Source organism: Lynx canadensis, chromosome F2 (assembly GCF_007474595.2).
Source record: "Lynx canadensis isolate LIC74 chromosome F2, mLynCan4.pri.v2, whole genome shotgun sequence".
In the NCBI taxonomy this organism is placed as follows: domain Eukaryota; kingdom Metazoa; phylum Chordata; class Mammalia; order Carnivora; family Felidae; genus Lynx; species Lynx canadensis.
In genome coordinates this window covers 29,815,021-29,835,002 of record NC_044320.2, presented here as the reverse complement: position 1 = coordinate 29,835,002, position 19,982 = coordinate 29,815,021, and the positions used below count along the sequence as shown (strand labels likewise).

Genomic DNA, 19,982 nt, shown 5'->3' with positions numbered 1-19,982 from the left:
TAAGACAGAACAAAACAGATAGTAGATTCTAAGTACATGATTTGATGATGATGTTGGATATTGCAAAATCAATTAAAATGGTATTATGCTCTGTCCTGTTAAATGATGTCCATTTTATAAATGTCATAAGGTTTATTACTCTTAAGAAATTGCTTTAGTCTTTCATAATGTCTGAGATAGTAACTGAATTAAGTAAACTTTGATCATAAAAGAGAAGCACTCCAAAGTGCTTTGTGGGCCAATCAGGCTTAATAAATAAAGCTTGTCCCATCTCAAAGAAAATAAAGTCTTATTCAAAGTTATTCCTTTCTGAATCTAGTTCATTCTGATGTATTATCATTCTAACTATTCAAACATGAGCCTATAAAAAAAATGAAAATCATACAATAGTGTCAAAATAAAAAAGGCATATCATAAACCATATTCATGTGCTTTTTTCATTGTTTAACTGAGATCATTAAATGAGATAGCATTTCCCATGGTGTCTAACATGGTATAATCCAATATTTGACTGCTTGGATATTTCCTTGGTATTTGTCACCAATGCTGGGGAGTGTTCAGTCAAAAAACTGAATTAAGTATTTTTAACATACATGAATCAAAGCTTCTTTTCCAAAGAAGTGAGAGAGTGAGAGATAACATTTTGAAAATATTTTATAAAAGTAAATTTATAGAAAGTACACTTGATGTTTATATTCTCAGGGTTATGGTTTTATCTATAGAAGATATTTCTTTTTAATTTACATTTACAATTACATTATAAAATGTTAGAGAAGAATAAAAAGTTTTGTCACTGACATACCAGTTTTTTCCTGAGTGTGCTGAGGAGGGCAAGTTTTATTAGATATCTAAAATGTTACGATATGTAAACACCGTCATTTTCCCGCTTCAGGAAGTACTATTGGTAAAAAAAATTTCCCTTAAATATATTTTTCCTATAAATATATCATCTTTTATCTAGGATCTAAACAGCTGATCTCCTTCATATGTATTTGCCATCTCTGTTACCCACTAGTGGCAAGAACTTGAGCAAATCATCACTTCAGGGCCTCAGATTAGGAAACATATACAACGTCCAATTGTTTTTCAAAGTACTGGCATTACCCCATTAGTGGGTTGCACCTAGTGTTTTTAGAAAACAAAATAAAATTGACTCAATTTGAATAGAAACTATAGAGGACAAGACACATTGTAGGGCTAGGTTGTAAATTTTGTTTCGGTTTTATACATAATGTACGCATACTGTGTGATGTAAAATGTATTTTCTTAATATAGGTTGCAGGCGAAAAAGTTTGAAAAATGTAGTTTTAACAATTCATAAATACCTTTTAAATCTAAAATGAAATCATTCAAATTTCCAGCTAAAAAATTCTGAAAATGACCTCCTTTAACACAATGTCATAAGGTTTATTGCCTGAGAGACAGTAGCAGCCAGTTACAAGGGCATTTAGTTGAAATGACTAGAGAATATTTACTCCCTTAATTAGTTGTAGTTGTTAATATCCATTGTAAGTATTTAAAAGATACCTCCTTGGGCTTCCAATTTCTTGAGGATTTCCCTCAAGAAATCCAACAAAATGTTGGGCATAAACAATTTAGTACAAATAGTAAATTGTAGATGTATGTCACAAATACATATACCAAATACTGTGTTAAGTGGCTGGGAGATGTTAAACAGATAGGTATGGTCCCAAACTCACTATGTTTATAATTTTTAGGAAAATATAGATAATATAAAGAGAGAACCTCCCATCCATAACCAAGGAGTAGAATTCATATGTTCACTACTATGAAATATTATCCTAACAATCACTTATACAAGCTGTTATGTTTTTGAGTATCCAACTCACTCATTCAACATTTACCATATGCCAGGTGTTTTCCTATGTTCAATTGACAAGGCTAAGATGACAAAGTCTATACTCTCAAGGAACTTAGATAATAATGAAAAATACAGAAAATAAGTAAACAGAAAAAGTGATAAGTGTCATAATGATGCAAAAGGCATTAACTAGGAGACACTTGTTATTGGAGAGTCAAGAAAGGCCTCTTCATAAGTAGATAGTTTTCAATACAACTGAGATATGAATGACAAAAAGAAGACAGCCACTTGAAGATATGGAGATGAACATTCCAGGAAAAGGGGTAATGGGCAAATGCCAGACTAAAGGCAGATAGGAGTCTGGCATGTTTGAGGAATAGGGAGTAGGGAGAACGGCTTGGGTCTAGTGAAGAAAGAATGGTAGGAGAGAGCCAGAGAGAGTAAAGCCCTGTAAACTGTGGTAAAGTGTTTACAGTATATGGGTTTATTGTCTGGGGGAGTCATTTGAGAGCCATAAGCATTCAGGTGAGAGATGGTTGTGGCTTAGACTGAAGTAGTAGCAGTGGAGATGCAAATAGACTTTGGGAAAAATTTTAGAAGTACAATACAGAATTTGCTGATAGACTGCATGTAGGGGATGGAGAATCAACAATACTTCTTAAAATTTTAGTTTGTGCAACTTCGGTGGACAGTGTCATCAACTGCAGTGGGGAAGGGCAACTTGGGGGGGCATGGTGGCAGGAATCCAGAATTCTGTTTGGGATATGCTAACTTAGAGATGCATATTAGCTATCTAAGTGAGTATGTCAAAAAAGCCAAACTAGGTTTCAGGGGAGAATTTCTGGAGTCATCAGCATATTTATATTTATAGCCAAAGGACTGGTACCTCCATGGGAGTGTCATGCAGTATCCTTTAATCTTGATAACAACTCAAAGTAGGTATTTTCTTTTTATATAGATATAATTAACTCCTTTTATAAATGAGCATCTCTGGTGCTTAGAGATACACATGCTGAAAGTCACGCAGCTACTAAATAGAGCCTGGACTCAAATCTGTGTGATTGAGTCCTTGTTTCCATCACACCAAGTTGTTTTATTGAAGAATTAGAATATGTGAATTTCTTTTATTTTTTAATAAAATTTTTTAAGTGTTTATTTATTTTTGAGAAAGACCCACCCGCACACACACACACACACACACACACACACACAGTGCAAGCGGGGGAGGGGCAGAGAGAGCGAGACACAGAATCCCATGCAGGCTCCAGGCTCTGAGCTGTTAGCACAGAGTCCTACAGTGGGCTCGAACCCACCAATGGTGAGATCATGACCTGAGCTGAAATCAAGAGTCTGATGCTTAAGTGACTGAGCCACCCAGGCGGCCCAAATATGTGAATTTCTGAGCGGAGTGTTTTTACTTTTTTTAGTGAAGAACTTCTAAAAAGTTCTGTTTACAGAAAATGAAGCTCATTCGAATAGAATCTACTCCAACTGTATAAGTTCAAGTCTTTTCTGCCCTTACATAACTTGTCTGTGGCGGGTGCCATTGATAGTTGTGTGTGTGTGTGTGTGTGTTTTCTTTTAAAATTGTACTCCCTTGGTTGTGGGATAGGACTCTCTTTTCTCCTTTCTCTATCTTGATTGCCTGTTCTTCACTGACCCTTAACTACAGGGATTTTTAGGCTTCTTTCCTCACTTTACATATTCTCTCTTTACGATTTTGTTCCATTATTTTTAAACACTAAATATATGCGTTTGAATTTATTATTATTATTATTATTATTATTGCTTCTCCTCCGGACATTTCTTCTTAGCTCTAGTAAACTACGTCTAAAAGTTTCTGAAAGCAATTAGCTTGGTGGGAAAGGGTGGGGAAAGAGGGCTTCCTTCCCCCTCCCCCCCCATTTGAGATTACAGAGGAGCGACGTGCAGGGGCTCTGATGGTTTCATTCGTACATTTATTCAGTATTTCTTTCATTCATTTAATTATAAGGGCTTACAAATTGGCTGATTTTACGAGATTTCAAATCTAGAGTGGCAGACAGTGATCCAGGTTGGCACGAAGACATTCACGTGAACGTTAAGAAGTCCTCGGCCACACAAACGTTATGTGCAAAGGCAGAATCCCGCTTAGTCCCTCAAAGAGATTAATAAAAAATTTTGGAGTGTATCAGTTTAGTCGAAATTCAAAAGGATATGGAAAGCAAATCCCATTTAGGAAGTAGGAAGATTGCGGACAAATAAAGGATTGGAGCAGAAAATTACATTGCAGCAGTACCTGAAGAGAACAAGATACTGACCGGGGAGTGGGAAAAGAATGAATACACCCATGTAAAAACAAGAAAAAGAAAAACCGGGTGTGGCGCACATTAAAAACTCATAGCATTTACTAAAACTCCCCGGTGAAATAGTCACCTCATCCCACGCCGACTCCCGCCTCCGGCGGTTAGCCGCTCTGTCCTCCGAGTCCCATAGTGCCGCTCACCCCCCAGCTCGCTCCGCCCCCTTCTCCAACAGCCCCTCCACGGAGCCGCGTGCACGTGCGCGGAGGATCCGGCCCCCTCCGCTCTCTCGACCAATGAGAAATGGTGTCGTAAGTCGCTACCGCCCGGTCGTAGGTCACGTGACGGTGTTTCCCCTCCCTCTGACCCCCTGCCTCCAGGTTCTGAGAAGATGGCGAAGGTCTCAGAGCTTTACGATGTCACTTGGGAAGGTAACTGGGAGCAGGGCGGGTGCGGAGAGACCAAAAGTCCTGGGAAGCGGTTCGGCAGTACCTGCTGCCGGTGGAGGCCTGGGTTTTCCGGTCTGTCTTCTGCACTTGAGCTCTGTCTGGACGGGCCAAGTTGAGAAGAAGGTTGAGGCCGGCTCCTTCCGTGGCCCGGTCACAGACTAGAATCCACGGTGTTCCCTCGCGGCACCCCCCCCCCCCCCCCCCGGTCCCCCGCTTGTGCTCCGATAGACTCAGTGACCCACATACCTCCGTTCCAGTACAGTGGCCCAGGGCAGCTTCCATTATAAAGCGGGAGGGACCTGGGGCTGTCACACATTTTATAGTGGCTGCTGGGCGGCGAAGAGGAAGCGGGGTAGTTGCTTGCTGAAGCTTCCCTGCAGCCAAGAAATATAGGGCCTGTAGGCCCTGTATTCAGTGCTGTGTAAGGGTTACAACTCTATGAAGGTCTGTGGAAGAGTCATGAACAAATCTGATTCTTCTACATGCCACTTTACATTTTGTTCTCTCTGCATAACTGGATCTCTGATTTCTCTTAATTATTCGCAGCCCCATTCTCTCTGAAAACACATTTATGCACATAACACAATTTTCTTCTTACTTCTTACTTCCTAGGAAGGGGTAAAGAACTGGTTATGTTGGGCATACGCTCAAGTGTGGTAGGTTTCTTTATCCATCCTACTTTAAGGTGGAGTGTGTTCTTTAAATTTGGAAGCAGCCAGACTTTGAACCAATTCTGTAAGAGAGATTTTTCTCTTAAAAACTTCAGTGGGAAGCATGGCTAAGAGGACAGCTAAGAGTTTCTCTAAGGCATGAAACTTGTGTAATTGAAATTTATATTCCCAGCATTTAACAGACTTCAGTAGCTTATTGGTTTAGTGAATGCCTTCTTCAGATGTTTAAACAATGACCTAATAACATGTGGACTGAAAGTTATATTGACCATTTAATGGTGAATATATCTATCCAGTATTACAGAATTGCAAACCTGTATGGGAAAAAGTAAAATCCCATTATACTTGAAATGAATTCAATAATTTATTATTGGTTTTGTGGTCTCTAGTGCACTGTGAACCTCAGTATTTCTACCTGTATTTGGAGAATTACTTATATTAAACAAAAGTATTAACTGCTTAGTGCTAAATCTTGGATATATTAAATAACACACAGTACCTACCTTCACGGAGTCTAATGGAGAAGTCTAATGGAGTTCTAATGGAGAAGACAGTCTAATGGAGAAGACAAACCTGTAAATACATAGTTTTAAAAGGCTTGTGTCAGGATATTTACTAGCCAGGTGGTAGATATGTGGCTGTTATTTTTATTTTATTTGTTTATTTATTTTTATTTATTTTATTTATTTATTTATTTATTTATTTATTTTTATTATTTGTTTTTATTTATTATTTTGACAATATGAAGTTTATTGTCAAATTGGTTTCCATACAACACCCAGTGCTCATCCCAAAAGGTGCCCTCCTCAATACCATCACCCACCCTCCCCTCCCTCCCACCCCCCATCAACCCTCAGTTTGTTCTCAGTTTTTAAGAATCTCTTATGCTTTGGCTCTCTTCCACTCTAACCTCTTTTTTTTTTTTTTTTTCCTTCCCCTCCCCCATGGGTTTCTGTTAAGCTTCTCAGGATCCACATGTGGCTGTTATTTTTAATGCTACTTTAAAAATGTTTCAAATATTTCATACTTTTTTTTCTTTTTTTTAAATTTTTTTTTCAAATATTTCATACTTTTTAGAAAGTGCTACTTTGAAGGTATGTTCAGTATAGGTTTATTAGATGGTAGGAACAAGTAGGTGTGTAACTGTCATACCTACCAGCAGACAAGGTGATTTAACTGGGTAACTTGGACCTTACCCTGTAGGCATTCTGATGAGAAGTAATGTAATTAGATTTAGAATAATAAATATTAACTACTTCACAGGTTTAAACAACAACAAAAAAAGAAAACATTAAAGTGCTTTTAAACTATTAAGTGCTTTATAAAAAAGATGGTTTAGCTCCTGTCTGTGTCTCCAGCTGTATTTTAAAACTATTTACCCCCTTACTCTATGAGCTGACTATGCTGACTTTTGTTGAATTCCCTAAACGTCTTATGCTCCTCTTGTCTTAGGGCTAGACAGATGTTATTTCTTCCACCAGGAGTGTTTCTCCCTTCTTGCCCTACACTTGCTACCATTATACATTACCATTTCTCAGAATTCCCTTTATAGGTCACATACTTCAGAAAGCTTTCCTTGACCACCCTACCCCACTCCTCCACTAAAATTTTTAAAAAGAAAAAAAATAGCAAAGTCAACAAAATATACCCTGGTCCTTTGACTCCATGTCCTCATACTACTGAAGTACTTATTCAGTTTGTTAAGTTTTAGAATTTTCTTTCCTAGAATGAAGGGAGGGACCAGGCATATCTTGTTCTTATGCTAGACATTTTGGAGGAACTCAGTAATTATTTGTTGACTAAATGAATTGTTAATGACATTAATAATAAACATTAACACATTTTCACAGAAAGACTGTAAATCATTTTTCTAGTGTTGGAATCATTCCTTTTGTATCTAAGATAGACTTAGGCAGCTCACTATACTAATAGGATATGTTTGCTTGTTTGTAAAATGAAGGTTTCAGACCTTTCCAGAAGCAAACTCCATTGAATAGCATCATGAATTAAAGCTATGGAAATGACTTATTCAGAAAGTACTATAATTCTTGTGATAGGAAAATTTATCATGTATAAAAGATCCGTATAGTGAGTCTAATACTCTTCAATTGGGATCTAAAAAAAAGTAGAATATATAGTTTACTCATTTGGCCAGTTGAAAATTAATGATGTTTATTATACAGAGGAGTTATGAGTTTAGAGGTAGAAAAGAGAGTTGTGGGGTTTCTGAGTGGTTCAGTTGGTTAAGCATCCGACCCTTGATTTCAGCTCATATCATGATCTCATAGTTCATGGGTTCGAGCCCCACATCAGGCTTTGTGCTGACAGTGCACAGAGCCTGCTTGGAATTCTCTCTCTCTCTGCTCCTACCCCCACTCGCGTGTGTGCTTTCTCTCTCTCTCTCTCTCTCAAAATAAATAATAAAAAAAAATTTTTAGAAGAAAAACTCTTTAAAAGAAAAAGAACTCTTTAAAAGAACTCTGTAAAAGAAAAAGAGTTCTAAGAAGGGTATAGTCAAATTTTTTGAAAGTAGGATAGTTGGCCAGGATATGGATAGGATGTCTAGCACAATGCCTAGCCTGTAATAGGCACTAAATGAGTATTTGTTGAAGACATATTTATAAAATGTTTGAAAGGATTTTAGTTTTTTATGCTTACTGTCTCTACTTCCTCTCTTTTTATTAAGACCTTCAACAAACGTAATTTGTTTTCCATTCTCTATCACTCCAATAGGATTTCTAGGGTGACCTAATGCCAGGTCTAATGAATGTGGGTTTTTGTTTGTTGGTTTGTTTGTTTTGTTTTTACATCTATACTGTATTTGTTGTTGTGGATCACTCCTTCCATGAAACATTCTTTCCTTGGTTTCATAATAACATAAAGGGTCTCCTCTTTTCAGACCTTTTTTTGTGAGTTTTCTACAGCTATTTGGTCCTTGATTTTTGGTGTTCTTAGTGGTTCTTTTTTTAGCACTCAATCTTATCAATGGTTATTGAATCTGAGATCAGTATACTCCTGACTGATGGAGGGGTGTTTTATGTGGCCTTTGAATTTCCTGGAATTATATGTAAAATTTAGTGTATGTAAATGTGTACATATTTCTGGGAAGAGAAAGTTCAAAGGTCTCATCGGCTTCAAAGAGTCTAAAATTGAAAAGTTAAATGCCTTCTTTGGGTGATCTTATCCATACCTAGCTTTAACTATTAGTTTATATACTAAATGACATGTTAATTAAATACATGTCTGAGTACTTTGCACCAAGCACTGTTCCAATTCTTAAGGATACAGTGCTAAATAAGACAGGCAGGGTCCCAGATCTCATGGAAAATACCCTGAGATTTCACTTCTAGGCTAAAGATCTGTATTTATGGAGATATATATATATATATGTTTTGTGAAGGTAATTTTTTCAAGGTAAGACCTAGAAAGATAGTTTGGCCCTTTGAGTGCTAGCCTAATTTGGGTGTCAGCATATGGGCAAGGGGTGCAGTGTAATGGAACATATCTATAAAACACTAAGTAATTTATATTCTCAAGGCATTTACTCTTTTAAAATAATCTGCCAGGTTGAAAGTGAAAATGGGTTTAAGACTATGTAAGTGAACCATGGCATAGGGGGATAATGTTTGAATGAGTTCTGAGAACCCATGCTGTGGATCTAAAGATAACATGTTATGTTGTGATATAATAAGGGATATATAGGGGCGCCTGGGTGGCGCAGTCGGTTAAGCGTCCGACTTCAGCCAGGTCACGATCTCGCGGTCCAGGAGTTCGAGCCCCGCGTCAGGCTCTGGGCTGATGGCTCGGAGCCTGGAGCCTGTTTCCGATTCTGTGTCTCCCTCTCTCTCTGCCCCTCCCCCGTTCATGCTCTGTCTCTCTCTGTCCCAAAAATAAATAAACGTTGAAAAAAAAAATTAAAAAAAAAAAAATAAGGGATATATATTTGGTCTTTGTCCCCAGTTCCTGTCACAGAGCTCCTAAACCCTTGAAATCTCCTGAATGGTAGGGTTGATAGGAATATCTTTTGTTGTATTTAGTCTTATTCCTGAGTTTCTGACACAAGAGCCTCTAAGACCTTTGGAGTTTCTAGAATGAGTATCTTTTTGTATGCTAATGGGATGATCTGTGGGTCATCCCATTATGCTGGATAGCTTCAGATTGAAGGCTGGTCACCCAAAAGACCATGATCCCTGATTGGAACTTTAGTCTCATTCCCTGAGTTTCTGGGAGGGGAGAGGATCTGGAGAACACTTATGCCCATGGAATGAAACCTCTATAAACCCCCCTAAACTACAGGGTTTGGAGATCGTCCAGGTTGGTAAGCACATCAAGGTGCTGGGATGGTGATTAGCTTAGAAAAAGCATGGAAGTTCCTTTGCTTCCCCTCTCCCCCCTCACTTTGCCCTATGTATCTCTTCCATTTGACTGTTCCTGAATTATATGCTTTAAAATAAAACCGTAATAGTGAGTTCTTATCTAAATTCTGTGATGCATTCTAGCAAACCTGCAGAGGAGGTTGTGAGAACCCCAGACTTTATAGCGAGTTGGTCAGCAGTACTGGTGGCCCTGACTTGTGATTGATGTCTAAAGTGGGGGCAGTTTTGTGGGACTGAGCCCTTAACCTGTGGAGTATGAATGACCTGCTTTTTTGTTTGTTCATTTCCTCTTCAACCTTGTCAGATTTAGTTCAGACCCTGTGGAGAATGAGAGTCCAGCTGATTTCTAGTTGTCAGTAGAAGGAATTAACTGTGTTAACTTGATTTGCTAAGACCATTTAAGATCTGTTTTCATCTTACAATTTTTATTTTCATTTTTAGACTTTGAGCTTTAGGGATTCAGATAATGCTTATAAAAGTAGAGAAAATCCCTTTTGCTTCTTTTATACTTATTCTTTAGGGGCCTGTCATTGTTTATTTAACTTATGTGTTCAGCAACAATGTAACTGTTTAAATCTATTCTGCATCTGTCTATAGGCGAGTAAGTGTGTTAGATTTTCAGAGGTAGAAGTAAGAAAGCATATATATGATTTGTGAATTGGAGAATTTTTTCTATCTTAACTATATGAAAAAGTGATCTTTTGTTTACTGGATTAGGTACTGTTTCTTCTTCTCAGTTATTTCTGCTATTATCAAATGCTGCTTTTAAAAACTTTTCAGTTCACTCTTATTTTATAATATGCAAAATTGTTCTTGTAACACTTTTGTTTGCAGGTGCTTTTTACCTTACTTTCTTCTTTCCATTTATTATTATGTGTGTAACTGAAAGATTTCCTTTATTCTGATTTTTTACGTGGTTTATTTTCCTGCATGGTTGTGTATCCTTATACATTATATGTACTGTTGTAATGTTATTAATGAAGTTTTGTGAATATCCTGTCAGTGCTGATACCAAATATGATCCTCTGAGTATGAAATTTTGCATTCTTGAGTGAGTAGGTGAGCTTCAGGAGCACCTTGGATTTTTGAGATTTCTATGCATAATTTTATGTGTTTCTTTTTTTCTGGGAAAATAATCCCTAGCTTTTATCAAATTCTGAAAGTTGTCTGTAACTTCAAAAAAATTAAGATCCATAGTTGCTTCAAGGGATGGGGGATCTTTGTGGCAGACTCATGCCATTTGTTACTTTTATAGTTGTGACATCAATTGTGATGTCTTTTTAATCTTATAAGGGGTCTATTGCTCTTGTTAAATTGATTTTCTGCTTTATGAACTTTGACATACCATAGACTTACATTAATATGACCTTATTTTCCGGGGCGCCTGGGTGGCTTAGTCGGTTGAGTGTCTGACTTTGGCTCCTGATCTTGCGGTTCGTGAGTTCGAGCCCCGTGTTGGGCTCTGTGCTGACAGCTCAGAGCCTGGAGCCTGCTTCAGATTCTGTGTCCCCATCTCTCTCTGCCCCACCCCTGCTTGTGCTGTGTTTTTCTCTGTCTTTCAAAAATGAATAAACATAAAAAAAATTTTAAATATGGCCTTATTTTCCTGAAAAGTTGATTTCAACTTCCTTGTCAATTTTTTGGCTTTGATCAAATATGTATGTAATAACAACTTTATTTTTTTCAGAGATGCGAGATAAAATGAGAAAATGGAGAGAAGAAAACTCACGAAATAGTGAGCAAATTGTGGAAGTTGGAGAGGAATTAATTAATGAATATGCTTCTAAGCTTGGAGATGATAGTGAGTTCTTATTCATGCTTAGTTCATGTTCTATTTATGGCTTTTAGTTCTTTTAAAAACCATCTTTTCATTATGTTTTCCTGCTGTCCAATCTGATTTGTCCCTTTTTAAGAAGAGTTTTCAGGAAGTCAATGATACATCATTTTGAGAAGGATTTCTAATTCCTGGTTGTAGTGGAGCTATCAAATAGGCCTTTTTGTTTTAATGCCCACAGGGCTATCATCCTGATCTGGTCACAATGTGCCTCATAAAGAATGTTTTAGAAGAGCCCAGGTATTAAACAACGGGAGATCTTTTTACTTTATAAGATACTAAGATATTTTTATATTACTGAAAGTATATGAGGATGCTTTCTTAATTCCAGATATAATATGGTATATCAATTTTTAGTTATAAGTGACTTTAAAATATTAGAAACAAGAAAAATCTCTAATTTGTGCTGGGAGATTTTGACATTAAATTCAGTTTTTTCTCTCTCTCTATAGTTTGGATCATATATGAACAAGTAATGATTGCAGCCCTAGACTATGGTCGAGATGACTTGGCATTGGTAGGTATTTAAACTAATTTTATTTCATTTTAAATTTGCTTCATGAAGTATATATAAGTAGCTAAGACTTAGTATATGGCTTGTATTTGAATGCTTTTATAGCTAGTTTTCAGTGCTACTCTTTTTTTTTTTTTTAAGTTATTTTTTTTTGAGAGAGAGTGTAAGCGGGGGAGGGGGAGGGAGAGGATAGGATCTGAAGCAGGCTCTCCCCTGACAGCAGAAAAGCCTGATGTGGGGCTTGAACTCACAAACTGTGAGATCACAACCTAAGCCAGAGTCAGGTGCTCAACTAACTGAGCCACCCAGGTACCCCTTCATTACTACTCTTAAGAGTAGGTAAGACTGACTAGGTACTTGGGGACAGCGAACGTTCTTAAATCTTCTTAACAGTACTGAAGAAGTTAAATTAGTTGGTGAAGATTATACACTTAAGAGTTGAATTATGCTATATTATAGATTTAAAAATAAGCAGCGGATGGTTTAAAACAAGTTTTTCTTTTGGGTTGTGGAATGACTTTCATAGCACAGACAGTCACAGACTTAGGATGATTTGACTTAGGATTTTTTTTTTTTAACTTTTTTTTTTTTTTTTAACATTTATTTATTTTTGAGAGAGAGAGAGAGCATGAGCAGGGGAGGGTCAGAGAGAGAGGGAGACACAGAATCCGAAACAGGCTCCAGGGTCTGAGCTATCAGCCCAGAGCCCAGTGCAGGGCTTGAACTCACGGACCGCAAGATCATGACCTGAGCCGAAGTCGGACGCCCAACAGGCTTCCCTGACGTAGGATTTTTTGACTTTACGATGGTGTGGAAGCAATATACATTCAGTAGAAACTGCTTTGAAGTTTGAATTTTGATCTTTGCCCGGGCTAGTGGTCGGTGATACCATGATGCTGGGCAGTGGCAATGGGCTGCACCTTCCAGCAGGCATGTGATCACAAGGGTAAACAATCGATAAACTTATTGCCATTCTGTACCCTTACAGCCATTCTGTTTTTCACTTACAGTACAGTATTCAATAAATTACATGAGGTAGTTGATACTTCATTATAAAATAGGCTTTGTGTTAGATGATTTTGTCCATCTGTAGACTAATGTAAGTGTTCTGAGCATATTTAAGGCAAGCTAGCCTAAGCTATTCTGTTCAATAGGTTGGGTGTGTTAAAAATGCATTCTTGACATTCAGTATTTTCGACTTACCATGGGTTATGGGATGTAACCCCATTGTAAATCGAATATTAAATACTCTTTTGCAGTGCTGTAAATGTATCTCTTTCTTAAATTACTAGAAAATCCTAACATACATAGAACATGACTTAAAATACTAAGTATAGCTTTTAAAATAAAAGAATAACTCATGTGGTAGGCACTGTGCTATAAGTGCTTTATAGCAGGCTTTATTTAATCTTCACTTTGATTTGTGCTTGACACTGTTATATTAATTTTATAAATCAAGAAGTAGAGGTTTCTGCTCTTTTATTCTATTGTTTTATAATCCTGAGTTCTTAAGTATCATCTCCTCATTTAAGCCAAAAAAAAAAAAAAAAAATACATGCAAACTGAAAGTTGAAATACCAGGAGAACATACTCCTATCTGAATTAGCATTATTTTTTCCAAGGTAATTATGTGATATTGTCTCTACACCTAATTTTAGTGGAACTGTTAGTGGTAAATAAATATTCCATAAAATCTTTTGGATTACCTTCAGAACCTATGACGTATAGTCTTTGTAATAGTCACAGAGGTGGCAGCTTACATCTTAAGGGAGATATTAAGGTTTTTTTTTAAGTAGCTAAATGCCATTTGACAAATTAGGAGATCAAATTATATAATATTGATAACCAAAGCAGGAGATCAAATTAAATGCTAACTTTTTTTGTAACTTAGTATTTTTTTTAATGATTCAGAATTTCTACACAGCTTGATTGACCAAATAATACGAGTTTTGTGTGGTGTCATAGAAATAAATGAACATCATCTTTATTTTTAACTAATTGTAATGTTTTTCTTAGTGTGGCAGGTTTTTAGCCACATACTTGGAAGCAATACTTGCAGATCATATTAAAACTTATTTTATTACTGATTAATAGTTTCTTCACTAATGAAATGTATTTTTTTGGTCACTTATGCTTTGGGGCACTAGAATGGATCATTTTTATAATCCTCGACATTTCTAGCATTCAGATGTTGGTGAGATCATAGTTGGTGCTCAGTAAGTATTTGATTATTTAAATTAATGGATGAATTATATATATTTCCCAAAGGAGATTGGCTCCATAGACTTGGTGTCTGCATTTTATGACCCCAAATCAGGTTATGTGTACTGACAAGATGATTGATTAATACATGATTTCAACAGGGAAAAATTGAACAAAGTGTTAATATTATTTGCTAGGGACTTGAGAATACTATCAAAGAGCTTAATTTTTATAAAGAGAATACTTAGGCAATAGTTAGAAGCAAAAAACCTGGAAGCTGTTATAAGCATGTAAGTTGGGTCTGGCACATTATGGAAGCAATTTTTTTTTAAAGTTCTTTTATTATTTCTGAGACAGAGAGGGAGAGAGAGAATGAACAAGAGGGCAAGGGGCAGAGAGATTGGCAGACACAGAATCTGAAGCAGGCTTCAGGCTCTGAACTGTCAGCACAGAGCGCAAAGCAAGGCTCGAACTCATGAATTGTGAGATCATGACCTGAGCTGAAGTTGGATGCTTAACCGACTGAGCCACCAGGCACCCCAGAAGCCATTTTTAAGGAGGAATAATATGGCAGTATCTCAAGAGTTATTAGTGTACTCCATGACTTGCTCATTTTCCCAGTTAAGATTTTGAGAACTGATTGTTACTCGCACTGTGATTTCAGACTTCTTCTTTTACCCCATTATTTATTACCAATTAATTTCATTTCATGTCATTAGATTACACAGATGAAATGATTTAAGAAGATACACTGAAGACTGTAGGCCATTCCTTGTGGCCCATTTGGTACATGTAATGTAATTACTACTATTTAAGCCTTTTTTACCAATTATTTTTTCAGTTTTGTCTTCAGGAGTTGAGAAGACAGTTCCCTGGCAGTCATAGAGTCAAGAGACTAACTGGGATGAGATTTGAAGCCATGGAAAGGTAACTGAATCTTAAAAACAGTGTGATCCCATTTTATTTATTTTTTTAATTTTTTTTTTTCAAGGTTTTTTATTTATTTTTGGGACAGAGAGAGACAGAGCATGAACGGGGGAGGGGCAGAGAGAGAGGGAGACACAGAATCGGAAGCAGGCTCCAGGCCCTGAGCCATCAGCCCAGAGCCCGACGCGGGGCTCGAACTCACGGACCGCGAGATCGTGACCTGGCTGAAGTTGGACGCTTAACCGACTGCGCCACCCAGGCGCCCCAGTGTGATCCCATTTTAAAATGGTAAACATGGGTATAGATGTAGGGCCTACCTACATGGCAACATTGTTAATTGTGCAAGATTTTTTGCTACTGAGTTTCAGAATAGTGTCAGTGCTTCTCAGCATAAGTTTTGCCAATTACTCCCAATAAATAGGATTTGACATAGGCGTGTAATTCATTTACCATCTCTGGCCTAGAGAAATGGGATCATGTTCTGGAGTAAGGACAGTTTTATATCCTCTTTCTAGGATTTATTAGCTGTTTACCTGACACATTATTTAACTTATTTTTGTTTAAGCCTTTTAGCTTTACTCCTTTGCAAAACAGGAATATTACCAACTTGTCAGGGTTGTTTTGGGAATTAGTAATGACGTATGTGTAGTATCCATACAGGCATTCAAGGTATAGAAGGTATTATTATTTTTTTAATTGAGATACAATTGACATTCTGTCGGTTTCAGTTGTATGATATCATGATTTGATATTCATATATATTGTGAAATGATTACCGCAATAAGTTTAGTTAACATCCATCACCATACATTGTTACAATATTTTTTTTTATGAGAACTTTTAAGATTTACTCTCTTAGCAACAGCTTTCAAGTACACAACAGTATTGTTAACTATGGTAACCATGCTGTACATTATATTCCCGGGACTTTAACTGGACGTTTGTACCTTTTGACCACTGTTACCTAGAATGCCCACCCCCACAGCCCACCTCTGGCAACCACCAATCTGTTTTCTGATTCTATGAGTTTGTGTTCTTTTTGATTCTACCTGTAAGTGAGATTATACAGTATTTGTCTTTGTCTTTGTTTTTGACTATTACACTTAGCATATGCCCAGGTCATCCAACTTCATAAATGGCAGAATTTCTTCCTTTTTTATGGCTGAATAATATTCCATTATATCAAACTTCTTTATATCCACTTATCTGTCACTGGATACTTAGGTTGGTTCCATGTATTGGCTACTGCAAATAATGCTGTAGTGAACATGAGTGTGGAAATAAATATCTTTTCAAGATAGTGATTTTATTTCTTTTGGATAAATACCCAGAAGTGGAATTGCCAGATCAAATGGTAGTTATATTTTGAATTTTTTAAGGAACCTTCATACTGTTTTTCATAGCGGCTCTGCTAATTTACATTCCCACCCACGGTGCATAAGGGTTCCCTTTGCATACTTGTCAACACTTATATCTTGTCTTCTTGACAATAGTCATTTTATTATGTGTGAGGTGATAGCTCATTGTGGTTTTGATTTTTGTTTCCCTGTTGATTAATGATGTTGAACACCGTTTCATATACCTGTTTGCCATTTGTATGTCTTCCTCGGCAAATGTCTTTTTCAATTCCTCTGCCTCTTCTTAGCCGCATTTTTATTTTTTGCGATTGTGAGTTTGTTTTGTTGTTTTGTTTTGTTTTTGTTTTGTTTTCATTTTAGAGAGAGCCAGCAGGGGAGATGGGCAGAGGGAGAAGAGACAGGGAGAGAGAGAATCTTAAGCAGCTTCCTTGGCCAGCGTGGAGCCCTATGTGGGGCTCAGTCTCACAACCGCAAGTTCTTGACCTGAGCCAAAGTAAGGAGTGGGACACCCAGGTGTCCCTGTATAAAGTCTTTATATGTATTAGATACTAACTCCTTATCAGATATTTGCAAACATCAGATGATTTGTAAATATTTTTTCCCATTCTGTAAGTTGTCTTTTCATTTTGTTGAATGTTTTTTTGTTGTTGTTTTACAGAAGCTTTTTAGTTTGATGTTGTCCCATTTCTTTATTTTTGTTTTTGTCGGCCTTTGCTCCTTCTAAAAAATTATCACCAAGACTCTTGTCAGAGAGCTTATGCCTATGTTTTCTTCTAGGAGTTTTACGATTTCATATCTTATGTTGAGGTCTTTAATCAATTTTGAGTTGATTTTTGCATATGGTATAAAGATAGTAGTCCAGCTTTATGTCTTTTGCATATGACTGTCCAGTTTTCCCAGCATCATTTATTGAAGAGACTATCCTTCTCCCATTGTATATTCTTATCTTCTCCTTGGTAAATTAATTGACCATTTATGTTTGGGTTTGTTACTGGATTCTCTGTTGTGTTCCATTAATCTGTGTGTCTCTTGTTATGCCAATACCATAATGCTTTGATTATTATGCCTTTTTTATATGGTTTGAAGTATGATGTCTTAAGCTTTGTTCTTATTGTGCAGGATGGCTTTGGATATTCAGGGTCATTTGTGGTTCCATACAAATTTTGGGACTTTTCTAGTTCTGTGGGAAATGCCATTGGAATTTTTATAGGAATTGCACAGAATCTTTAAATTACTTTGAGTAGTATGGAAATTTTACCAATAATCTTCCAATCCATGGGCATGGATATCTTTTGATTTTCTTCAATTTCTTTCATGAGTGTGGTATAGTTTTCAACATACAGGGCTTTCACCTCTTTGGTTAAATACATTCCTGGGTAGTGTATTCTTTTTGATGACTTGTAAATGAGATTAATAGATTATTATTAGTATATTATTAGTGTATTAGCTTATTAATAGATTATTATTAGTGTATTAAAATGCAACAGATTTTTATATCTTGATTTTCTATCCTGCAACCTTACTGAATTCATTTATTAGCTCTAACAGTTTTTGATGGGATCTTATGTTCCATTGAGCTATGTTTATCTGTATTGATCTATCTCTTAATTTTAGGGGCAGTGGTTTACTTGGTCAATTTTCTGATGGATCTAAAAAGAGTTGTTAGTTTGTTCACTTTGTTTAGCTTTTTTCTTGTGAGGATGGGAGTGATGACTTTCAGAATCATCATGTGCCAAACCAGGAACTAGAAATCTTGAGCATCTTTTCATACAATTATTGGCCATTTGGAGAAATGTCTATTCATATTTGCTTCTAGATGGGAGTTACTTATAAGAGTTCTTTAAATATAGTCTAGATGCACGTCCCTGGTCAGATAATATGATTTGTAAAACTTCTCACATTATGTGAGTTGTCTTTTCACTTGCCTGATGGTATCCTTTGATTACAAAAGTTTTTTATTTTTTATGAAGTCCAGTTCTGTTTTTCCATTGTCACTTGTACTTACGGTGTCATGTAGAAACCATTGCCTAATCAGGGTCACAAAGGTTACACCTGTCCTTTCTTCTAAGAGTTTTATGTTGCTGTTAGTTTTTATATTTAGGTCTTTGATCTGTTTCAGTTAATATTTTTTATGGTGTGAGGTAGTTGCCCAACTTTATTCTTTGGCATGTGAATATCCAGTTGTCCCAGCATCTTTGTTGAAATAACTTTGCTTTCCCCATTTAATTGTCTGGCACCCTTGTTGAAAATTAATTGAATGTAAATGTGAGGGTTGATTACTGGGCTTTCAGTTCTGTTCCATTGATCTATATGTTTATCACATACCACAGTGTATTGATTCCACACTATTGATAGTGTAGCTTTGTGGTAAGTTCTGAAATTTGTAAGTATGAGGCCTTTGACTTCCTTCTTTTCTTTCCCCAAAGAGGATTTTGTCTATTCTGAGTCCTTTGAATTTATTACATGTGAATTTTAGGGTTAGCTTATTGCCCCTTACTTTTTTTTTTTTTTTTTTTTTTTTTTCAACGTTTATTTATTTTTGGGACAGAGAGAGACAGAGCATGAACGGGGGAGGGGCAGAGAGAGAGGGAGACACAGAATCGGAAACAGGCTCCAGGCTCTGAGCCATCAGCCCAGAGCCCGACGCGGGGCTCGAACTCACGGACCGCGAGATCGTGACCTGGCTGAAGTCGGACGCTTAACCGACTGCGCCACCCAGGCGCCCCAACCCCTTACTTTTTTAATTTGGTGTTTTAAGTAAGAGGTAACTTGTACCTAGTTACAGTAGCTTTTAATAAGCAAGATGTATTGATATAATTTTTCTTAACCCTTTTGTTCCTTGGCTTTTGGCTTACGTGTTTGTTTATATGTACATTTTAATCTCATTGGATCTTCTCTGTAAGCAAGCAAAGGGCATAAAGAAAAATAAATAAAATAGTATTATTTTAGGTTAACAGAAAGTAATTTGAATCAGGGGACAGAATGGAAGAAATCTACAAAGGATTGTTCCTGAATTAGTGTTCTACTCTAATATCCCTTTTTGTTTTATTTCAACTATAGTATATCTAGTATTTTTAGACCATTCTTAAAATATGTAAATAGCCAAACACATCCCAGAATCCAACATGAATGATTTTTAAAATTATCTTGTAAAGGTTTGAGAGGTACTAGTTTCCAAAGGACACATTTTAATAGTTCCTATCCCTCCACCCCCTTTCTAACTGTATAAAAAATTGATATGGTAACAATAATTTATTCTTAAGTCAAGTTTTCTAAGATACCTAGTGAACTTTAATTTCTTTACACCTTGCTCTTTAATTGAAACTCATATAATCATTTTACCTAGTAAAGTTTTGCTGTTGTGTTCTTTAATTTTTCTTCTCCTGAAAGAGTGGCTATTATGTGTCTTTGTTACATGGGGCCATTAACCATTGATTCTCATATACGATTGTGTGAATTAGAGTGATCTGTGCCCTTTAAAAAAAAATACGTAGTTGCCTAGTCTCCATTTTACTGAGATCAGTTTGTTAGTGGTGTAATCCAGAAT

At 36.6% G+C, this 19,982-nt stretch overlaps 1 protein-coding gene across 4 annotated transcripts in view; it reads left to right on the top strand.

Moving 5' to 3' along the window:
- Positions 1–4,438: 4,438 nt before the first annotated feature.
- EMC2 (ER membrane protein complex subunit 2) overlaps positions 4,439–19,982 on the top strand; it is a 51,830-nt gene continuing 36,286 nt past the window's right edge. For 3 of the 4 annotated variants that reach the window (XM_030303804.1, XM_030303803.1, XM_030303805.1), the window contains exons 1-4: positions 4,496–4,535; positions 11,288–11,401; positions 11,887–11,951; positions 14,992–15,077. In XM_030303804.1, coding sequence (XP_030159664.1) covers positions 4,496–4,535; positions 11,288–11,401; positions 11,887–11,951; positions 14,992–15,077 — 305 coding nt within the window. Of the gene's footprint in view, positions 4,536–11,287; positions 11,402–11,886; positions 11,952–14,991; positions 15,078–19,982 lie in introns of all 4 variants that reach the window. The other variant, XM_030303802.2, reaches the window with a different exon arrangement.